Source organism: Mercenaria mercenaria, chromosome 18 (genome assembly GCF_021730395.1).
Source record: "Mercenaria mercenaria strain notata chromosome 18, MADL_Memer_1, whole genome shotgun sequence".
Classification (NCBI taxonomy): Eukaryota; Metazoa; Mollusca; class Bivalvia; order Venerida; family Veneridae; genus Mercenaria; species Mercenaria mercenaria.
The window spans coordinates 8,759,467-8,784,650 of NC_069378.1; the positions used below are offsets into that span (position 1 = coordinate 8,759,467).

Genomic DNA, 25,184 nt, shown 5'->3' on the forward strand with positions numbered 1-25,184 from the left:
TCGGGGTTTTCCACATTTTCTTTACCTGCCACGGGAAGACTAAGGCAAACTGAGTTTGCCGCACTATTTTGTTTTGTTGCTATGTATGCTTCAAAAGATCCTTCTTAACATTTTTCTGATGCTAACATCTTACAGGGCCTCCACTGGGCCTCAGAAAATTGTAGCCACTTTTTGAGAGAAACTGCCAAATTGAAGCTGAATTTGCTGAAATTTGGCCACATTAAAAAAAAAAAACTCTTGTAGGCACCTAAAAAAATATGTAGCCAGAGTTGGAATTTGTAGCATTTGGCTACATTGGCGAATGGCAGAGGAGGCCCTGATCTTATAACATAAAGGATATTTGTTCGTTCCAGTGTAAGGTTTAAATACCTTTTCCTTTAAGAATGAACACCAGATGCAATGTTTTCACGGATGGCTTAGCCACGAGTGAAAATGTAAGATAGGGTATCCATAAGTGAATGATATTTTGATCTTACAAACACATTTCTTTCTTATTTTATGTTTAGACTTAACTTACCCATTTTATAGTTTTTAAAAGTGAAACATATATTTTATACTTTTCTCTGAAAATTCTAGATATATTTTACTTTGATATTTTCGTAATTCAGTGAAAGTCTTGTAATAAAATTTGATATTCAAACTGTATATTGTCAAATTGAGAAAATTGAAACAACTGAATAACTTTAAAAGTATACATATCTGGACAGACTTGACCAGTAACAAACATTTCTTGCAAAAGTATGTACTTCTTTTTAATCACGACCTGATAGCATTCTAAATCTAACTGAACTGGACATTGTCATCCTACTGTACAGCAATATGCAATTGAAATCCTGGGAAATTTCTTCAACGTTCATATATTGCATTATACATGTTCGTTCTCGTGGCCATAGTGATGTATCATATTAGACACATATAATTTATAAGATATTCATGTGTCATTGATCAATACAATATATCTTCTAATACTACAAAATGCATTTCTATATAAGCAATTACAAACATGTTAAGAAATTCATAGATGATAATGTACACGCAAGACAAAACATTTTGGCCAATCCTCTGCGTTTACGTGCAGACTCAATGACACGAAACCCATTATTGTAATGAAATTACTAGAGTTGTTCACTGATGTGATGTAACACTTGATGTGATGTAACACTGAATCAGAAATCACCATAAAGGTCACAAACAATTTTCCTAAGAGTTTTAAGTAATTTAAGTCAATTTCCAATTCAGTTAGATTGAGAATGCTACCAGGCCTTGATTAAAAAGAAGTTTGAACATGACATGGAATGAATGGAAATCATGATGAATTAGATCCTGAATCATTATACAGGATACGAAGAAAAATATCAAAGAAATATTCTCTGCATTAAATAACTATTACGATATTATGAACAATTAAGCATGATGTGTTTTTATCAGGTGTCAATGTATTTGTCATCATCAATAAAGTTTCTGTGTGGGATTCTGGACAATTAGTCATGACAATGTATGGCAATATTAAATTGAAATCCTGGAAATTTTCTTCAACGTTTAGTTATTACATTATACCTGTTCTTCCTCGTGGAATGGAAACACGTTTGTGACATATTTTGTAGATTACTCTAGCGCTTTGGCTACTAATCAAAGTGTCATTTGTCCGATTTTCGGCTATGGTAAATGGTCTCCTCCGTCGTTTAATTGCATATTATACGTCAATGCTCGAGTATAAGTAATCACTTAGTATGCCTAAATGTCTGATTAGGTATACCATTACACTACTGTTATCGCGTTTTATTTTATCATATACCCGATAAGAAGTAGGAAATTATAGGTCAAGTTCAACTTTTAAGTAAATGAGTACACACTTTTTTATCTTTTTATTGACATACGTTGGTGCTTATATCCTGTTGGTGCTGATCGTTTTAGTTTCATATGTAGACGATGAAAATCTTCATACTTGCATTCCATTATAGTCTTTTAGAATACTCTTTTGAATTTTTTGTTAATATTTGGTGTGCATAAGGTTTTCTTCAGATACATAATCACCTGCTTCAATATTTAGAAGGAACATTCATTTGTAACTAGTAGAAGACGAAAAGGAAAAGAACCCAAAATGATTCAATGAGTTCTATGCAGTATTCAATCACCAAAGTAGAAATACAAATACAAATACATGGCATTTATATAGCGCAAAAATTATAAAATATTCTATTGCGCTTTACAATTATACAACACACATTTAACATATATACATACAAAATATGAACAGGATTCTAGAACTTAGATTTAAAAATTTGGACATATATAAATACTATTCTACACCACTTCTGAATATTTTGTATTCTAACAAGACTACACTCATTGTTCATAAAACTGCCTAAATAAATGTGTTTTCAGTTTTGATCTAAAGCTGGCTTCAGACTGCGGGAATTATTTTATATTATATATTATATTAGAAACATCATCATCATCTCGCCAACTAATGAGAAGTAGTCTTAAAACATGATTTTCTCGTGAAACGAACATTTCAGCAACATACTTCCTGTCAAAGTCTTGAATATGATCTCTCATGCTCATCGATAGTGAAACTTTTCTCATTTTATTCCTCCAAGTCAGTATTTGTAGAATTATTCATTTTACGTAATCGTAAAACTGTTTCTCGTGATGTGTAACATATCCATCCCCTGGAAATAGGCAAGAATAAAAAGGGAACATAGAAAGTTTTAAGGTATACAAAAAGATATTTCCAAAAGGATTACAAAGCATTTACAGTAAGAAAGGGCTCCATATTTGAGGAAATTTCCAAAGTTACATATATTTTTTTTTACCGTCCGTCATACACTTAGAAATCAAAATTATCCAGAAGCAAAATAATGGAACGGTCCTTCTTACACGAAATTTGAAGATAAATGTTTGTGTTTTGTTGCACCAAATGGCGAATGTACCTTTTTCTGTCGTAATTCGGAAATAAATTTTCAGCTGCAGTTTTGATTTCATGCTTTACGTGACATTTTGTAATAAATGCAAATTATTTTACCTGTTGTCATCAACGTTCGAAAGATTAAGAGCATTTTTTAAAATGTAAATCCTAAGTGTTTATTGCCATTGAATTGCTTGTGCATTTTGTTACCGGTCCATAGATATTCTTGTTTAATTTGTTGCTTCGTCCAATACGGTCGGAAATATATTGTTTGGTCATATGGTACAAATGTATGCGGTTTGCTGATTGGAAGAGAGAAAAGAATGATATAGAATGAATTTTGAATACACATAATCATTATGTACATGTATTTACTTCAAACCTTGCACTTTAGCTTTGGACTTTGATTGTATTAACACTTTTTTCTGTTTCGTCATAACATGTTGCTGTTTAGCAGTATATATATAGAACAATTACCATCGAGGTCAAACAATTCCCCAACCCATTTGTCAAGCATTTCATCTCTACGCCGACACAAATCCACAACAAAGTCCGCAATGAAGGATACTGCAATGAATAATGATATCAAACTGACGGGTTTTGCAATGGCATAAATGACAGTAACATAAGTAGATTTTAATCCCTAGCAATCTATTTCAGAAAACATCCAATCTATTAGGTATCTCGTAAAATCGAGAAATTACGAATAATTTCCATTGCTTACTGTCTAAAATCAGGTGTAAAATTGTCTAAAATCAGGTGTAAAATTGTAGTACTGTAACGTTAAATTCAAACAACAGAACATGACTGTGAATTAAGTGCGGATCTGTCCGTCGCAGTCTAAGTTAAAATCGTCTTAACGTCCAAAGATCGTAGGAATAAAACCTGGAATCATTTCTATTAACATGCAAAAATATTTACTTACAAGTTTTATTGACTGTATATCATTTTATAGAAGTTTTTGTTTTCTGTTTTTTTTTGTTTGTTTCAAATTTAGAAATAATGCACAACAAAACAATGTTTTAATGTCTTTAAACTGGACGAAGTGTTCATATGCCTGTGGAAGGATTTTACGACCTATCGTCCTGAGTGAACCATTATGCGCGGCATATAACCATTTTGCAGCGTTTTAATATATTAACACTTGGTTCTGCAATGCTGGTCTGTCTCAAAATAGCGATTTGTCTCATGCTATTTCGCATACTTTGTTCATCATTACCACCGAATGCGTAGCATAATGAGCGTTTGTGTTCGAAGACCTTTTATCAACTTGATTTCGTAGATACGCTTGTTGGGCTTACAATTCTTTCTACTTAAAATTAATGTGTAAAGAAACAAACAGTTATTTAAATCATTTTTTGAGTTCATTTGGGTATCTTAACAGATTGCCTACATTCTTAAGCTATACACACTGCTTTTGAAATAATGCTGCTTCTTAAAGCAGGTTTGTGTGATATAAAATGACAACATGTTGAGCAAGAAATAAGTCAGCTTAACCTTTACCCTGCTAAATTATTAAAATGGACTGGTCCATCATTCAGTTTAGACATTACCATTTATTATTCGAAAGAGTGTTAACTGAAAATTTACTGACTGAATAGAGAACAGTTCCGACCATGATCAGCCTGCCTGCACTGGTGTGCAGGCTGATTTTGTTCTGCACTGGTCGCAAAGGCAGAATAACATGCCGTAAGCAGGCTAAAGCTTAATATAATTGATGTGGAAACCGTATTTAAATCAGTAACTACAACAAATTTCTTTACTTTATAATATGTTTAATGGGACTTAAAAACCTGTATTTTGATATAAAAAGAGTGATTATATTATATCGCATATGAATATAAGCGTGACAGATTATATTTATCATTTTTGATATTGAACTATGCAAACAGCAGCTTTAATTGATTATTTACTTAGCTAAGAACATGAAGACATTTACTTCGCATATACCATTTGATGTTGCAATAATAAAGTTTACGAATATCTCGGACAGTGCTTCAAAGAAAGGTTACAATTGATGACTAAAACGGATAAAAACACTGTATATACAGCATATGGATTACACATACATAAAAATATGTGTCTCCGAAATTTACATCTAGTGCGTTCCAGAATCATATAGGCTATGCAAAAACCTATGAGAAACATCGCTGTCAGATTAAACTCTGGGAAGGTCAGGTGTATTCTTTCGATTCTAATATGCCTTTATGTTAAAAAGTAGGCAGTATAGGAAGGATCTAATATTTTTTTGGAGACGTGTCGTTAACATTACACTGCAAAGAATTACATTATTCCCTTTGAATACTTTAGGAGTTCGTAGACGTCTACAATACCAAGTGTCCAATAATCAATTCCGAGCAAATGAATTAAGTGTAACACCGTTCTGTCGCATCAAATATGGTAGCACTCGTTCCTGGCGCGTGAAAAACGCCCAAACATTTGTCCAAATGGGATTAATATTACCCTGTTTTAATGAAAATAATCAGAACATTCCATATCAGCATTAATCGTATTCAATTGTTCAATAATGAAATGTACTGACGTTGCTTGATTAGTAAAGCGAAGAAGTACTCACGTTTTGTATGACATAGTTTTGTCTTTAAAGCTTTATAAAATTTTGTTTGGCCCTCGGAGTTTCTACACAGACCATGCCTTGCGTAGTGATGAATAGTTCTGAAACAATGGATAACGTATAACTTTTGTAAAATAATTATACACAATTTTACAAATAGATGCATAATAAATAATTTGCAATTTGATAATATTAAATTATTCGAACATCTTCGAAGTATCTATGATATTGCAAGATATGATATTTATTGTATCACATACCTTACATAGTCACCAAGTATTTGTGATTATTCCCAGAATATAACATAAACTAAGATTACAGCGCAAAAACATTTAGAGAAAAGTATGAAAATGGATGGGCGCATATCAAATAGCATGATATGTGATATTTAAAGTACGGTTTGTACATAATTGATATGTACACGCAAATACATAGATAAGTTGCAATATATAGATGTGTTAAAAACAAGTAAAATACTTAGCCAAGGTAAAATACATAGACAACGTTAAACACATAGAGAAGATGGATACATAGATTAAATGAAATATATAGATATTAGTCAAAATAAAAACAATGAAGAAGTAAAAACAAGGTACAATACATAATCAGGATAAAATATATTGTCAGTGTAAAGTATATAGATAATTTGTTTGTATTGTGTTTAACGCCATTTTTCAACAGTATTTCATTTATGTTACGGCGGGCAGTTAACCTAACCAGTGTTCCTGGAAGATGTACCAGTACACCATGTTCTCCGCAAGTAACTGCCAACATGAATCAGAGGTTGAGGACGAATGATCTCAGACAAAATGTCTTTTATCAAATCGTCACGGAGAACATGCGCCTCGCCCGGGGTTAAACTCATGACACCGCGATCCGTAGATCTAAGCTCTCTCTTTTAAGCTAAGCGGGCAGACTGTATATAGACAAAGTAAAAGATATAGGCGATGCGAATATATAGACAAGGGGCACTCAATAAATACAAAAAGGAACATAATTGAGGAGCAGTCTTAATCATTGTACTGTGACCTCACACTTAATCCTCATTTAGCCTATAGTCAAACATCTTTTAATTTCAAATGAAAAAAATACCTACGTATAATGCATGTTGAGGTCAAGAGGTGATTCCATTCTTGGCTGATCCTCAACGGGAACAGCCCGAGTCACATTTTTATCCAGCGCCATAATAAACTGTTGTGATAGTCTGAGCACAGTTTCTATTGCAGTCATTGTTTCTAAAATGCACAGTCCAAATGATACCATTGTGTACACAATTTATGTTAGAGAAACGCTTTCATATTGGGCCCGCTTTTACTATAAAATTATGTCGCACTTAGTTTAATGTACAGAGATATATGCGTCCCTGGCTCTCTCTTTTAGATATTTTTGACAATGGAAACCTTATCATATAACCTTTATTATGCTACGTTCCTTCCCATGTAAGTGTAGCTGATTTGCTGAAGTTCCGCATTATATCCCCATAGGATGAGTTAGAAGGATTTGTCTATCGCCTATATTTTAAAATCGCTACATTTCTGACCATAGCTGAATTAAATAACGGAGTATTTCCAGCTTTTCTCTGGTTTCCGCCAATTTAGTCTATATGTTTAATTGTTAAGCATCTATATACGTTGTACAAGGATAACTATGACATAAAACTGTCAAAGTTCTGCAGGCATGTGTAAAACCTACACGTTTGTCAATCACATCAGAAGTCTAACTTTTCTGTGGTTTCCTATTCAAGGAATCGTCTGAAGCATTTAAATCCCAATGTTTTGAATCTTTAAACACAGACTAATTTACAACTTGTTTCGTAGTTCGTACCAAACCGTTGATCAGTATCATAAGAAATGTTGCCAGTTTCCTTTCATATATGTCCTATTGTGGTTTGCCAGTCTCTCTGACAGGTTTGTTCAATCAGACGTGTGTTTGTCTGTGGTACTGGTTTCTTCATATCAAACTTCGTAGATTATTTCAGCTGTAGCTTCTAGATATAATTTTAATAAATTTTTATGTAATATCAAAAACGTAAGAAATAATGATTTTTTACTAAAGATATAGAAAGCTGTAGAATGGATTGCTCGTGACGGTGTTAAAGGACATGTAAAATTATTTATTCCCAGGGAATATAATATCTTTAGTTTGTCTAAAATTGTTTATAATCCGTTATATATTTTATTCGTCCCATGTATCCAACATTTTAAATAATAAATTAATAATCATGGTTTTACACATTTTTAAACAAGCAACGTTTGTATAGGTAAAAGAAGAGATAATAAATATATTTAAAGAAGTATTCAAGTTTACTTTGATACATGCGGAGTTACATATATCTACAAGAGTTAGCTACCATTTCAGAAAAGATGTTATGACTTCACTCGATTAATTCGCAAATTAACAGGGCATTCTATTTATTGCCTGAGCATCATATAAACACATTTTTCTTTCGCCTAAATACTTAGATTATTGACATCCTCATTAATCTATAATTCGGTGTTTGCTCCCAAGTAGATAACATTTCCATATACAGATAATCCCCACTTTGTCTTATGTTCTGGAAAAATACGCATAACCTTTTAGTGTAGTTTTACAGAACAGTTACAACTATTTACCATAGGAAAATAATTTCCATTGGTTCTGTATCAATATAAAACATATCACTATTAAAACATAGTTATACTTTGCAACACAATCCGCATAGCCAGACAATATCACCTCTTTATCTTCTACTGTCCATATATCTAAAACAACTCCATAAACATACGATTTGCATTTATTTATATGAGATATACTTCGGTACAAACCAAAAATGTGTTGTACACTGTCGATTGTTGTATATGTTGGACTGCTTTTATCATTTCAGATTTGAACATCCTAAACCTTACGATATGTCATTATACCATAACTAATCCCAACAATTGTATAAAGTATCATTTATTGTTATCAAAGTTGTTAAAAATCTTTACGAAAGATATATCACATAACATGCTAGTATAACTAATATATCAAGGGTGGTTTATTTAAACTTTCATTAAACTTTAATCATTATTTGCTGTATAATATCAGCAAAAATAGAGTTTAAGATATATTACATTTACGGTTTAACAACGACAGAAATAATAACAACAAAACAATACGTCAAGTTTCTCAGTTCGTAGTCATCCATTACAGAATAAATGTTTTGTAACTGCCCTGCAATTTTACATACTGGTTAGCATGTACTTTCTTGTGGCGGACGGCATATCTACATCCATGTATTTCAGTCTGGCCATTTTGTTCTTACAAAGACTGCTATGAAAGCATTTAGTGCAGGTGAAGTGTTTTTTTTAGTTATTGTACAGTTTCCTCATATCTAGAGGTATGATATTTTGTTTGCATCAAAATTTCAAATTTGAAAACACTCACCATCTATTTTGTAAAAGCAGTGCTGTAGTTCAACTACATAGCAGAGCAGCAGAATATAATACGTGGCTGCTATACTTTCCTCAACAGGTGGAGGACTCTATGAAAGGTAGTTCTTATATCCCTTGTTTGTTCCCTTGTTGCCCTGTCTTCTAAAAATGCATTGAGTACATGCGTTTTAGGTTCTTAAGGATTGCTCTTATATAAGAGCATTTTTTGTGTGTTTTACATTACTTGCTTTCTGTTGCCTTTGCTAATGTAAGGGTTTCACCTGACGGGGACAGCTGTTATTTACACTGTCCTATGACTTTGGAACATGGTGGAGGTAAGAGTAATGTTAGTTACCGTTCCAAGGCGGTGCCCCACTGTGTTCATTTATTTGTCTGTTTTGTCCTTGCGTGCTTACTATGTGTGTCTGTGTGCGTGCGTGCGTGCGTGCGTGCGTGTGTGTTGATTGTGTGCGCGTCCATGATTTGTGTTTGGGGAGGATGCGTTTTTAGAATGTGGCTTTCCCTGTTGGATTTTCTTCCATGTTTTAGTCAGGGTTTCATTATCTGTTAAAGTAGAGGGTGGAAGAGGGGGCTCTTCTCGGGTCCATCCATTTTGAATTTTACTTGCTAAAGGAAACGTAGGCAGAAATCCAGATCACTACAGGTGGGAGAAATCCCCGTTCCCGATGCTTAAAACGGTGCTTAATGAAACCCCGTTACAAACCATGTCATACACCAAATTGTTGAGAGGTCTTAAATTTATCAGACTACAAAATGTAAAATTTTAGTTTTTATCAAAAGTTCAAAATGTCGTCCAAGATGACACCCACTTTAGTCCTTACAAGGTAGAGGAAAGAATAAGACTGCATAATGTATACTATGAAAACATTTTTTAGACTTAACCGAATTCAAGTATTAAAACATTGTAAAGTAAATGGTGTATTTGTAAGGTCACGCAATGTCATTCCAAAGTCATTAGTATACAATGTGAAAAGGTCAGAACGGTCTAATATTACTTTTTCAGTATCTCAAAATTGAATGACATCATTGTCATTTTTATATTGTGTATGATAATTTCATTTACAATATTTTACATTTGGGGAGTACATTTGGTTGCCATGGACAAGAGAAATTATAACATTTCAATGATAGTAAAACTAAATCAGTTAAGATTGTTCTCAAGATGTAGAAATGTTTTCATGCATAAAATACTGCAAAAGTTACAAATAAACTAAGTACATTGTAACGTGGTTTTAATTTTAAACCTGTTACTGAAGTTAAATATGAAACAGTCAATTTATCATACACATTGATACATTATTGGACGCTATATTCGTTACAGACACTAGCGAATTTTACGTCCAAATTTACTTCTCTAATCGACAATGAACGCCGAAAAGTGTTTTCACTCTGTGTAACACAACTAATTTGTGCCAGAAAAGAACAAATTTTTTTTATTTTGTTAATTACATTGTGTATGGCATAAAAGATATTCAATTTGATTAATGGTTTGCCGACTACATTTGCAAAATGCAAGAAATAACTTCTGTCAAAATCGTGAGAGAAATAAACGGCCTATCATTTGCATTGTTTTCCAGTTTATGAAACAATTATGATAGACCTAATATGAACATAAATTTCTAAAAAATAGTGAATGCATATCTATCCCATAATACACACGACGCAACCAACTCTTTCAGGGTATAATGGTACAAATAAAAACTTGGGTTAGTAATTATGAGCATATCAAAGCTGAGTGTCAGAATTGAATATTACAGTTTCGATGCTGATTTTTTCTCGACGTTTTCCTCATAATGAAAATAGCAAAAAAAAAAAAATAGAAATATATTACGAATAGGGTTACTAAATTCAAATTATTACAATAGAATATTTCTTTCTTAGCTTTGGCATAATGAAATAGAATATAAGTGGAAAACTACAGGTCGCCCTACACGACACAAATGAATATGTTGCAGGTTCGATTTGATTGAGACTGTTCATAAGTTCATAATGTTTCTAATGTAATTTGACAGCAAATCATAACGTATCTGTAACAGAAACATGAGTGTCCTTAATGTTGGTTTTCATTGCATTAATATGATAGAAAAATATGTAATCAGTTTACATATTTAATATATACTAAAATATAACGGATGTTAGCATGGCGTCTTGATGCGCAAATATCTGTTAATACTGTATTTCTGTGAAAGAAAAGTTGACCCAGAACGAGATGTTTTCTATATGTGACGTACATGAAAAGCTTGATTTTTTTTTAATATTAATTGTATACACTTTACTGAAATTATCTAACTCACCCTTTTTACAAGTCCTTATGTAAAGCACACTGTACATGTTTTTATATTAATCAAGTTTCTTCAAATAGTCCATTTGTTATAACTTTTCAAACCAACATGATGAGTTTATTCTTCATTTAAATTCGTATATTTGCGGGACTATGAACCTATGTCTTATTATGATAGACAACTTTATACCTTGTCGTTAATCACAAGATAAATTTACAAGGAGCATAGAGCGTTAACGAAAAGAAAAAGACTAAAACAGCGTTGTATTAGGTAATAAATGACTTGCAGGTAAGATTGATTTCTGATATGGGCTGTTAAGTTTCACATGCGTTTCTGTTTAAATGACACCATGTTAGATTTTATTTTTCTTGAAGTTAGGTAATCTATATGTTTGACAGCCAGACATTCAGCTATGATTTTACAGTTACTTTTGTCTCTTGAGAAATATTTGATTCTGCTAATATGCGACTGCTGTTTGCTTTAAATATTTTTACGTTCCAATCAATTTAGATCTGAAATCGTTATATACATACAAATGTAAATAAAAACTCAAAAGCATAAGAAGATGTATTATTGCATACCAGACGGGTATTTCCGGTATTTTTACCGGTGCTGGAAAAATGCATCTTACACCCCGGGTTGTAAGATGACTTTCGTGCTGTAAATGACGTATTACGGACTACATATAAGTAGAAGATTTATATAGTAATTTAAATTTTATTTCATAAACGGAATAAAAATCCAGTTTGACAGTTACTCTTTGTACCTGATAGTGTATTTCCTGATTCAAAAAACGTTATTTTATCAAAAAATTATAACGTTACTCTGCAACTGATAAAACAAAACCGAAACTAAGTTTTGCCATTTGTCTTTGAAATGTTATGACGTCTTTCCTGTTTATGGACGTTTGTTTCCCACGCTTTATTTAAATGCGCAACTATATAAGAAATGGTTCTAAAAAGAAAGACGTTCGATTGATTTTATTTTTACAAGAATTTCTTGAATACGGTATGCAAGAAAAAGATTCGACCACTGACCGTACTTGCATATAGGAATATCTGGCTCTTGGGAAACTGTTTACGCGGCAACTCTGCAGGAGTCTCGTTGCCGCCTAAACAATTACCCTCGAGTCAAATATCCCCATCTGCGCTACAACTATTGAAAGAATCTTATATTATTTTCATTTTTCTAGCATTTGACTTATAGTAGCCGCAAATTCAGCCTATATCTATACGCGCTATACAAAAATGAAAACTATCTTAAAATTTTATATTTACTGACCCGTTTGAATGTCAGTATGATTTAATTTTATATCATTACAATTTTTATTGTAAATATGCATGAAAAGAATCCAGACCAATTTGCCATCGCAGATCGGTCTTTTTGCCGTGGCAAAATAATTTTGCCATGGTAAGATAATTTATCTTTTTGCCATGGCATTTGTTTGTTTTTCAGTTTTTCTGAAAATCGTTTTTATCTATTTCTTGACATATGTTTATGTAAAATTGTAACCGTTTATATCATTAGGCCTAAAAAATTCTTTGTTTCCGGTAACATGCTCAAAAATATTAGGGTAGGTAGCTCGGAATTTTTTTTTATTAAGTGAGACTTTTCGGAAATTATTTTTATGTCAAAAAATGAATACAAATAAGGAGGTATCAGTAAGCTGATTTCTAACATCACTGACCATGTGTAAAGCATAAAAAGTGCAGTTTTGCAACGTTTTGTTAAAAAGTTGAAGAAAATATTCTCCAAGGCCATAAAAACATTTAGGGTAGGTCGGGATACCGGAAAGAAACAATTTTTTCACGCCTTATCTGTTTTATTTTTTTTTCATTTTACCATGGTAGTATTTTGCCATGGACTTGTCATTGCAACCGTGATAGACATCAGGGGGGTTTACCAGGCTTGTTTCAGAATGTACTTACATTTTGTAGAGAAAATGCACTGATTTTCTGATTATAAATATCTTTAAAGTGCAACACGCCGTAGCTATATATTTCAACGTATCATTAATAATTGTGCATTGGCACACTTTCTAACCCTGACTGTCGTCCGGCTTTATCAAACGTTTTGTGTACGTATGTAACCACACCGTTTTGGGATTAACTGGTGCATAAACTATTCTAATACGACAATTAGATTTCATCCGTCAAACGAGCAAAACAAAATATTCTCGAGATTTGTACTTTCAGGCAAAACAGCTGTTCTGCACGTATAATAATATATTTCATGTATACAGCGATTTACTTTTATACATGTATGTGCAGTGAAATTTGTATTGATGATGAACGTTAAATTCATATTATATTTTCAGTTATTCTAGGAAACAAAATTAATAAATACATAACAAATGAGAGCTGCATTAAGAAACTAACACAAAGTGTATAATGTTTGAATTTTATACAAACCTGATAATATTGAACGTTTATTTTTATGTATACTAGTAGCTAGTTTTTATTCACGCAGCAATTATATATGTTTATTTTTCTGCACCTGTTGTAAATTTAGGATTTATAAATATAATAAATATTGCAACACAAAGAGTGAATTTATTGAGCTGCAAGTTACTTAGTTCTCGATAAAACATAAATGAGCCGCGCCATGAGAAAACCAACATAGTGGCTTTGCGACCAGCATGGATCCAGACCAGCCTGCGCATCCGAGCAGTCTGGTCAGGATCCATGCAGTTCGCTTTCAAAGCCTATTGTAATTAGATAAACCGCTAGCGAACAGCATGGATCCTGACCAGACTGCGCGGATGCGCAGGCTGGTCTGGATCCATGCTGGTCGCAAAGCCACTATGTCGGTTTTCTCATGGCGCGGCTCAAATATTTTATAATAAACGAGTCTGTATAAGTGAGATTATATAGATAGAAACATATGTCATGATGCACCTGCAAACTGGTTACCATACAGACAAATTTAAGTCTCTTTTTGCAGTATGATATATAAGTTTAATTTTGCGCAGAGGTCTCGTGACGACTGGATTCGGTAACCAACTTGCAACTGGGCTCTATGGGTAAGCTTAACAGTTTGATTAGGTAGCTGTTGGTAGTTTCCAGCCTTACCTGCGAAATTCAACGTAAGGCCCGGTTTCAAAGTAATATTTGGTGTCTTGGTGCTCTAAAAGGACATTTTTAAAACTTCTGACCTTTACAAAAGTGTTTCAGATTCAAAACTGAACATATCGATTACTAGACCTAAGTGCAAATACCAAAACAATAGAGGCGTAATTCAAAAGGAGTACTGAAGAATGTCATCGGTTGATAGGTAGTTTTGTCATGCTGAATAGGTAAAGGAGATGTTTATGTGCAAGGTACTGTGTATTGCTGGACTTCCACTGGTATTCCAGTGCACATGAGCTATTTTATCAATAATTATTTGACAAAAACAAGGATGAATATCTAACAGCGAAAGCCACATTCTAAAACACCACAGCTTCTCCAAACGTAAAGCAAGCATGCAGACGCGGACACAACTAACACACACACACAAAATAAACTCACAATGCCAAACGAACAAATAAAGGAACACAGTGGGGCACCGCCTCGGAACAGTCAGTGGCAAAACCACCACCGGTTTATGGTGCACCTAACCTCACTCTTACACCCACCATGTTCCAAAGTCAAAAGACAGTGTAAATAAATGTCATCTCCGCCAGGTGAAACCCTAACATACGGAAAGGCAACAGTAGTCATGATATGTAAAACACAAAAGTGCTCTTGTATATTTATATAAATGCAATCCTTCAGAACCTAAAACGCATGTACTCGATGCCTTTGCAAAAGACAGAGCAGCAAGGGAAATACCTTTAAGGGCCCGACGAAACAAGCCAGAAGACAAAAATCAAAATAGCTCTGTCCAGGTGGAATTTAAGAACTATCCATCATAGGTCCTCCGCCTGTTCCGTCAGACACAATCAAAGAGGAAAGCGAAACGACCAACCGTAAAAGGGCTGAACACCAAACATGCGGTGTGTCTCAAAACAGTTAGGTTATAACCTCTTAATAACTTTACTACATACAACTGGAAAATTGCCATGAAAGTTTGTAAACCACATCTCCAAAAAAACGGGTTTTGATATACCCTCTCACAGAAATGTCTTTAAACAGCTATTGTATTTTAAAACCAAATCTGAATAACGATAGTAAAGTTTAGCCTTTAGTATTTACGTAATTCATGATAACGGAAGCCTTGTAGAAGAAGCTTGATTGTAATATATTGATTACGTTCATTGAATTCCTCAACATGACCACGCGCTCTTGCAAACCGAATTAACTAAGAAATATATATCCCATAAGATGTTACCTTGGGTACATCCCCATCCAAATTTGGGGGAATTGCAATACTAAAATTAAAATCATCCCTCTTGTCATAAATTTTGGTATGTATAAATTTGTCACAAACTTGTTCTATATTTTTGATATATCTATCCTTGTCGCTGTCTTCAAGTACTTATGAATTACTACAATTATTATAACTATTTTTCGCAGGCGTCAATAGATATTTCACCAAAATGAAAACCGCTTTACATTTTTTCTTAACTTTAAAGCAATTTCTATTGTAAATTTTTGTAAGCTAAGCTTTCTTTTTCTATCTTTCTTCCATTAATAACTTCCTACAACTTGACATCAGACAAAGTTATTGTTACCTCGTCTACATTTTATGTTATTCTAGTGACCCAGCGTAACATCTACTGTCACAAAGTACATTTGATTTAATATGAGTTTTATTGTAACGAAACAACATCATCCTACACAATAGAATTCACACGTAGTGCGGTTGTTTGTCACGGTTTATAAATATCGTTAGTAGTTTTAGTTTTATTTGCGTTTAACCAATCATGGCGTCTTGCCGTAAGAACAGTTAACAGTTCGGCATTCTAAAAGAAATTCAGCATTAACGGAATTCAATGTATTATTTAATTTGAGATGTAAACATCAAACATTTTAACAGGAAAATGTATTGCAATAAAGGACTAGGTAAAGTTTAATATAACATTTGATAAATTGTACATGTTCTTATTTCGAAAATCTTGTTTAAGGGATATGAAACGTTTGAATTTATGACGATATTGATTTGAGATACATGTATTGGACTTTACAGTATACATTGTCAATAGGAAAAAGTAAATGTTCATCGATATTTAGATGTTATGTAATTCATTACTTAACCTTTAGCCTGCTGGCGGCAGGTGATTCTGCCTTTGCGACCACTGTAGACCAAGATCAGCATGCACATCCATGCAGTCTGATTATGTCTGCACTGTTAACTTTTCAGTCAGTATGTTTTTGTTAAGCACTCCTTTTAACACATGTAGTTAAAGGTACTTTCCAAACTGAAAGATGGACAAGTTCGTTATAGAAATATAGCAGGGTAAGAGCTAATGTGATAATTCTTTATTCCTTTACAGAGTAAGCATCTAACAGCTGAATCCAAACTCACTCCTGAAGATCTTGAAAGTTTTAGTGAAAATATTCAAATGGCGTAATATGGCTTGGATGACATATATTTGCATGCTTTCGTATTTCTGTTTTGTATACATTTGGAAATGACATTGGTATTTTGGAAATGACATTGGTATTCCGTGTAGCATGTCAATGAATCAAATAATAATATCATAAGATGCCGATGCGGAGGATAATCGTTTGTTTGACGACAACAACCACATATTTTGATTATCTTTTTATTCTACTTTCACATTTAAGATAAAATTTATGTCATATTATTGCACAGTTTTCACGTGCAATTGTCATACATATAGTATACTCTGCTGATAATCAGTTAGAAAAAAAAACTCTTGTGCAGTTTTGCTTCAAATTTATGCATTACGTTACGTTATTGCTGGTATTTAAATGACATATTTTAACAATATTAATACATGCTTTGAAAAAATGTATATAGTTTGCCATATAATTGTAAGATTTAACATACTGTTTCATTGTACAATCTATGCTAAGTGCTGTTTTTCATTTCCGAAAACTGATATATCTGTTTTTCATTGAATTTATTTTGATTATTAATTCTGAGAGTACTTATTTATCATTAAAGTTTTTTGTTCAATTAATATTCCGTCCAAAATATATTTTAAAATGTATTAGAATAAGTTCATTTGAAATGAAAATGTTTAAAACACTGGCACGGGTCCAGTGAATATTTTTTTGTTTGATATAAAAAATATGTTTTTTTTTCACACAAATATACTTTATATATGTTAGTCAAATGAAAAAAAAATCGATGACAAAAACTCCGGTCACAATATCATATACGATACTGTGACCGGATTTTTTGTCATCGATTTTTTTTTTCATTTGACTAACATAAAAAAGGTTAATTGTGTGAAAAAAGGATTTTTTATATTAAACAAAAAAATAAACACTGGACCCGTGCCTGTGGTTTAAAAGACTACAGGTATTGTTGTTGAACGTTTTTACATTTCTCGTTCAAGACTTATCGTAGAAATATATAACTGCTGGTACATATTTGAAACTTACATCTTCTTAACCCTGACACGTTATATGAGCCGCGCCATGAGAAAATCAACAGTCTGGTCAGGATCCATGATGTTCGCTAACAGTTTCTCTAATTGCAATAGGCTTTGAAAGCGAACAGCATGGATCCTGACCAGACTGCGCGGATGCTGGTCGCAAACCCACTGTGTTGGTTTTCTCATGGCACGGCTCATATTTAACTTTTAAGATTCACTAAATAACAAAACGATACTTTTTGATTCAAAATGATCAAGACGTGGAATATGAAATCTATAGGAGGATCTTATATAAGGCTAATTAATACTCTTTCTGTCCCATTTCTGCGCTACATCCACACTCAAAATAGTTATTTCACGAGGATTTTCAGTTTTTTGCGTAAAAACCAAGACGTGGAAGATGGAATCTACAGAAGATGCTATGGAAGGCTTATCAGTCCCATTCCTACCCTATATCCATACACAAAATAATTGTTTAAGTGGATATGTATAAGTTAATTTCAGATTTTCAGTTTCTTGAAGAGCAGATTTGTTTTACGAGCCTGCAATATAATATTGAAGAGATTGTCATGCTGCGATCTACTTTTGTTCGTGGATCAAGCCGATTGGGCGTATTAATTTGATACAAACATATGTTTATAGAACGCTTGAACAGCATCATCTTACATGCATGTTTTCACAATTGAGCGTAAATCTATGCTCAGACATCCATTTTTGAGAGTTTAAATATCAGAAAGGATTCTCAGCTAAGGTATTTTGTCTAAAACGTATCCAGAACATACTGGTCTAATAAACAGGTTTATAATATCCAGTGACTTAGAATATACAAGGTATAATTTGCAAAGAATATTCCTCTATGGTAGATAAATCATCTAGCCTCACATTCAGTATAGATTTGAATGCATACTTTGAGATTTTCTCTGGATAATATGATAAATGTCGAGTGTTGGATACGTTGATACGGCCACTGATTGCGCAGTTCCTATAGCCACATCTGAGACATCACATACTGTTGTAGTATTTGAGGTGAATGGATTCTTGCTGCGGTTTTAAGTTTCAATGGTATCTCAAACAACCGGAATTTTAATATTATACTTTACCATATGGTGACTGAAACTATATGAATTTCACATGTATGTGTAAAATATGTTTAAAATATGATGTTATTTACAAAGAATCTTAGTATGTGACTAAATGTTGGATATATTTCAAGAACAATGAACGTTCTTCACAGTTTTAGTTAAATTATTGCAATACTGATACAAGTTAGTACAATACTGGTTCACATTAGTGCAATAACGAATCGTTCATACGTTTAAATACCGCTTGATGTATATTTATGAGGGGGTGGGGGGGGGGGGGGGGGGGGGGGGGGTTCTGTGACCGAGTGGTTATGGTCTCTGGCATCAAATCACTTGCCCCTTACCGATGTGGGTTCGAGCCTCACTCGGGGGTGTTGAATTTTTCATGTGTGGAAGCTATCCATCTGGCTTACGGAAGGTGGGTGATTCTACCCAGGTGCCCGCCCGTGAGAAATAATACTTGGAGGGGCACATGGGGTCTTCCTTCACCAAGCTGGAAGTCGCCAAATGACCTAAACCTGTGTCGGTGCGACGTTTAACCTAATAAAAATACATGTTCATGTGTGTTTTACAGAATTCTTCTCGCACCGAGTCGACGAGTACAAGTAAAACACTGTTTTCATGACGCGAAATGGGTTATGATTTCACTGGAGGTGGAGGTAAATACATATCAGTAGCTCGCCAACGAGTTCATAGTAGTCTGTGACTTTCTCTATACCATTGGATAGGAATAATAATATAGATTAATAAAAATGTTATTAGAATAATATAAAAAATTAACCTTGCCTGTATGCACAAACGGGTATCAATTAATTACAGGTACTCGAAATTGCAACTAAAATTTTAAGTAAAAGAGTTTGATAGTGTCATACTTGATGTGCATGTGAAATAGACTGTATCGGTCAGTTTGTTAAATTTTCGCATACCAATGAAAATAAAATCTCTCCTTGTGTTTCCAAAGAAATTCACAGCAATGCACAAATTTAGATATAAACGCGAAAATGCACATTTTATGCCAGTGTCCGCTAGATGTATATTTATATACCCTATTATTAAGTCTACTTCGCACCGATTAACTCATTCCAACTATATTCCAAAATACTTTCAAATATATATAATTATATTGTTCTTATTTTTACAATTATGTTAATTCAATATTACTTTAGCTACAATTTCGAGTGATATCAAAATAGACTTTACTAGGTATTTTAGAGTTGATACAGTTGCAACAAATACACATATTAGATATCTCCTTTAATGAAGAAAACAAACACATCGAAGCATTTTAAATAATATGTATTGAATGGTATAATCACTGGAAACACAAACTATTAGAAACAAAACCGAAGAAAACATGTAGCAGCTTTTGCAAGTGTTAGACATTTCTTCTGATAAAGAAGACGAATACGCTGTCGTATCTTGAACGAGAAGACTAACTTAATGACTTACCTATTATGCAAAATGATTAATGAAAACCTGTTACATAAACTGTGTCGATGATTAACGTTCATGATATTTTAAACACGTCACGTACTGTTACGACATAAATATTATTATTTATTACCCAACATATTTTGACTGAATAACATAGTTTTACGTAATGTCAGCAATGAAAATGCATTTTACAACACTTCGAGACCTTCGAAATTTCAGAAAATGCATTCTTTAACTGTTTATTAACCACATACATTTAATATGGAGGTAACTGGTCTCGTGCCATCATTTTATAATAATGTATGTAGAAAAATTCATCATGAAGTTAACAATGAAACTAAATTTACCTGAGAACTAAAGAGACAGTCTTCTGTGTGCATGCTATAATTTTCAAAACAATTTCAGGTAGGTATTATTAATGTATTTTGTTTTTTCCCTGTTCTTTCGGAATCAAAGCATTCCTACAATTCTGTCTTAAAATGTATTCGGGGAGTTGCACATGTCATTACCTACTACGAGTAGACTCAGCCAAACTGATTATGTCTTAAGTTTTTCTTTCATTACCTTCAAGGATCTTTTTGAAGATTAATTGTTTTCTGATTAAACATCTTTTTACAATTGATATTCAAACTTTTAAAACATCAAGTTCCACACTTGATATGATGTTGTATTGTAATATGTACCTAAGTTAATTTATTTATCAAACAACATTAATGCATATGAAGTAAATATTTGATTCAAATTTTTAAACTTTTTACTTGAAAACAAGCAAAATTATAAAATATCACAGCAAAATTAATAATGTTCACATTCGTTTGGACGGAAGTAAGTTAAAATAAAAGACGATACAATACAATACGAAACTACGTTATATACGATACGATACGATATGATACGGCTCAATGTAATTCAATACAATCCAATAAAACACAATACAATATATAAACTACTCATTGCATCAGATGATCATTTTTGTACAAAATAGAAAAAGTTCTTTGTATAGACAAGCGTAGATGTTTTCCTCAGTCCTAAGACAAGGAAATGACCTTTATAAGAATCAATATATAAACATTCATACATTCATTCATACTATATAACTACAGAATATGTATGTTACATATTGAAATGAATATACTGGAAGCATTAAAAAGTATGCTTACAAATGATGTAATGAATGTCTAGAAGAGATGAAATTAGTAATCGCACAACGTGAACAGTGCAAAGAGTAAAGGCGAACACTAACGCAAATGTTACTGATATTGGTATACGATATCATATAATTTGGTAATTTATTAAGGTTGAAATATCACAAAAGTAAAAAATATTGACCAGCAACAAACTTCACTTTGCACTGAATATATATATGCTACAATTGTTTAGTGATATATATCATATCAGACTTATAACGCACGTTAGATGTCATCGTTCAGCTGACATTATCTTGCAACGTCCGCATCCTAGCTGCAAAACGTATTTTCTTGCTCTAAGATTCTGCTGAAATAAACATGGCATGTTGAACCTTTTTCAATATTCAGGTGTTTAACTCGTCATAATATCGCTTTTCGAAATGGGTCACCATGCCATCACCTAGAAAAATAAAACAAGGCGCTTTATTCAGTAAGACAAAAATGTTGCAAAATATTCAGGTTGATAAGTGCAAAGTTCAATTATGTTATTAAGTGAAACTGTGCCAAATGTTTTCCTTCATCGTTACGTTCTAGGTAAAATGGCAATAGGGAATACACGTCTCGTAATTAATGCAGTTACTGTCATTTATTCAGGTCAGTGCCAAGAGGCACGAGGTTTATTACACATTTCATTACCATATCATGAATACAGTCTATGCTTCCAGAAGATTCAATATGAGCCATGCAATGCAAATACCAACATAGTGGCTTTGCGACCAGCATGGATCCAGACCAGCCTGCGCATCCGCGCAGTCTGGTCAGGATCCATGCTGTTCGCTAACAGATTCTCTAATTGCAGTAGACTATGAAAGCGAACAGCATGGATCCTGACCAGACTGCGCGGATGCGAAGGCTGGTCTTGATCCATGTTGGTCGCAAAGCCACTATATTTGTTTTCTCATGGCGCGGCTCATATCGAGTTATATAGTGACTTATCGTACGTTTGTTTTTAAAATTATCTAACAGCGATATCCCTTCAAAGTTTTGATTTGATCGATTTCTTTTACTTTTGTGATAAGAATACAATGCGTATAAATGAATACTTCAGTCATTTCAGATGAATACATTTTCAACTTCAACAATGTCGTACACTTACCGTCCATGTCAAATAATTCCGAGACCCATTTGTCCAAGAAAGAGCCCCGAAGTCTGCACAGGTGTTCTACAAGATTTGCGGCAAACATCCCTGTAAAGATATTAAAAATATTGTGTGAAAAGGCCACTTTAAAGAATGTTAAAAAATATGAAATCATCCATGTAAATCTTATATGTAATCGATTGCATTAATAAAGGGCATTATATGGATATGTTACTCTACATAACTTACCCGTTCCAACACATATTATCTAAAGTTTGTACTATCATAAATCGAAGTGAGTTTTACGTCTTTTTTAACATTTTTTACCAGTCATATAAGCGACGGTGTCTTCTTGTAGCAGTGAGCTTTATAGTGCTACCTCAATGGAATATTACGCCGTAGACACGTGACATGATACCCAACCCAGTCACATTATACTGACACTGGGCTGACCAGTCAACTGCACTATCCTCTTAAGGCTGAGCGCCAACCGAGGAAACTTGTACCTTTTTACGTCTTTAGTATGACGCGGCCAGGGATTGAACCCACGACCTCCCGCACTCGAAGCGGAAGCTCTACCACTAGGCTACCGGGGAGTGAAGCTGATGGAACAGAATACTTTTGGATAAAACTGCAACTACGTATCAAATGCAGTATCAAGTTATACCACTTTTTAATGTATTCGAAATTCACTTTGCTTCATTCGAGAAAAAACAACATCAAAAAATGTATTGTTATTAGCTATAAAACATTACTGAAACATTAATTAACTATTCAACTATTGGTCGAAATATATTTTCTATCAAACGAATTAAATCGTTACTTCATAGACCAACTTACAGTCAGATAAAAGTATTATTACCTGTTATTTCGCATAACTTTGAGTTTATTGCTCTGTAGAAGTATTTCCTGCCCTCCTCGTGCCTACAAAGCCTGTGCCTAGCAAAATGATGGACAGGTCTATAGAAAGAATGACATGGAAGTTTAGAGCAGCCAAGATGAAGTGCAATATACTCTTGGTTTAAATGTGCCTTTCAATTATCAGTTTGATAGAAAGGCTAACTAAAGAAACTTCATACAAAACAGAATTCTTGCTATTACAAACGTTATTACATAATGCTTGAATAGGCAAATTATTATGGTATAAATAAGCTCTGCTATGGGGTCATGACATGTGTACATTTGACGTAAATGTGAATGTTAATAGTTTTAGAAAAACGAAAAGACGAACAAAAATCGTAAAATATTATACAAGTAAATTAGATTTATACGGCGGTCAAAATATTTACATTAGATAAAAATGTTTTTAATTCGTCTCTCTATTGTCAAGGGCTAAAATTTAGTGTACTGAAATAGGACAGTTGAACAACTAGATGCTTTCAAATTTAAGATAAAACATTTTCACAGCAATTTTTACCATGAGTGTTATGGGATATATGGATACATATTCATTTATTCAAAGCGAAACCACTTTTACTTCAAATCATAAATTAAAGGAAAAGTGGAAAATCGGAAAAAAAGCCGGACATAAGATACTCACACAGCATGAATATTGTGGTTTATGGTGTGAACGTCCATAGAATCAGCTGATTTCAGTGTGATAAACATGTCAGTATCTTTACTGGTAAGATCTTTACCATTTTCGTTCATATTTCTTAGACGATGAGCCACTGCTGATTTGACAATAGTAAAACTTGTAGAGAATATAAACACATATCGCACGATGTATAAAATCTTTTGCAATGCCATGTTAATACTTTTGTTGACAGCGATAACTGACAGAGTTTCCTGATACGTTTCAACTGAATAATGTTTAGGTCGTTTAAGCTTGTTACATTGATTTTGCTTTTGAAGTCGTCAATTGAATTGGAATTATATCACGTTGAAAGTCGTTAGCTATACTGTTCTGAGAATAGTGTCTGAAAAAGAGAAACATGTCCATATGTGAATGAGTACAGAGCAGAATTTAGCGCTAGGCATAAAATACTGAAGAATATGTTTTGTAAGGCGATACGTAAAAGTTATATAATTATGCACAAAAGTTATATAATATATAATCAAAGCACAGAACCAAATGTCGGACTACGGTTATTTCATTCATACACAAGAGAATAATGTTTCTGGGGAACATAAGGATCTGATATGACTGCCTATGTAAGGCAGCTTTTTTCCAAATCCGAGGGGCAGCGTGGAATGGAAAACCAACCGCTAGCGAGATTTTTTATCCACGCTGTCTCGAGGTTTGGGAAAACGTCTGCCTTACACAGGCAGTCATATTAGATCATTTTTCTTGCCTATCGTCAATATTATTGCAATATCTTCAGATAATATTAATTTAAAATTGTTCATACACTATTACATCAAATCATGACTTCAATATGCGCATGTGTAACTTTTCTTTTCCCTAGGGAGGTAAGGCGATCTCCTACCCGGATAACCTTATCTTTCCCTGCTACGTAGGCAAGAAAAGCAAACAGATATATTTATTACTGAGATGTACAAGAAAGATCCATACTATTCACAAAAAGACTGCAATTGTTTATGTTAACAGGGTTCAGTGCTCTTCAAGATCAGATTGGTGTACGAAAATCGATGCTTGCTCTTTTCAACAACGTTGTAGAATAGAAAAAACAGTTTTCCTTTAACATTTCACTGTGATTGCAAGATCTGACATAAAATGTTTGTGTTTTAATCAATTAATGAAATTTTCAAAAGTTCTGAATTTATTTCTAATTAAG

At 33.3% G+C, this 25,184-nt stretch overlaps 1 protein-coding gene across 1 annotated transcript; it reads right to left on the reverse strand.

Moving 5' to 3' along the window:
• Positions 1-19,042: 19,042 nt before the first annotated feature.
• Positions 19,043-24,359, reverse strand: LOC123539168 (uncharacterized). The gene is made up of 4 exons (XM_053529994.1): positions 23,987-24,359; positions 23,309-23,406; positions 22,465-22,554; positions 19,043-21,768 (listed from the first exon to the last, which is right to left on the reverse strand). The coding sequence occupies exons 1-4, from the start codon at positions 24,193-24,195 to the stop codon at positions 21,713-21,715; spliced, it is 453 nt and encodes a 150-aa protein (XP_053385969.1). The 5' UTR covers positions 24,196-24,359; the 3' UTR covers positions 19,043-21,712.
• Between the last annotated feature and the right edge of the window lie 825 nt (positions 24,360-25,184).

Coding starts and splice junctions, on each gene's coding strand:
- LOC123539168 (XM_053529994.1), bottom strand. CDS start 24,195: ATGGCATTGCAAAAGATTTTATACATCGTGCGATATGTGTTTATATTC. Junction 23,407..23,986: donor AACCACAATATTCATGCTGT/GTGAGTATCTTA, acceptor TTCTTTCTATAG/ACCTGTCCATCATTTTGCTA. Junction 22,555..23,308: donor AAAGTTATGCGAAATAACAG/GTAATAATACTT, acceptor ATATCTTTACAG/GGATGTTTGCCGCAAATCTT.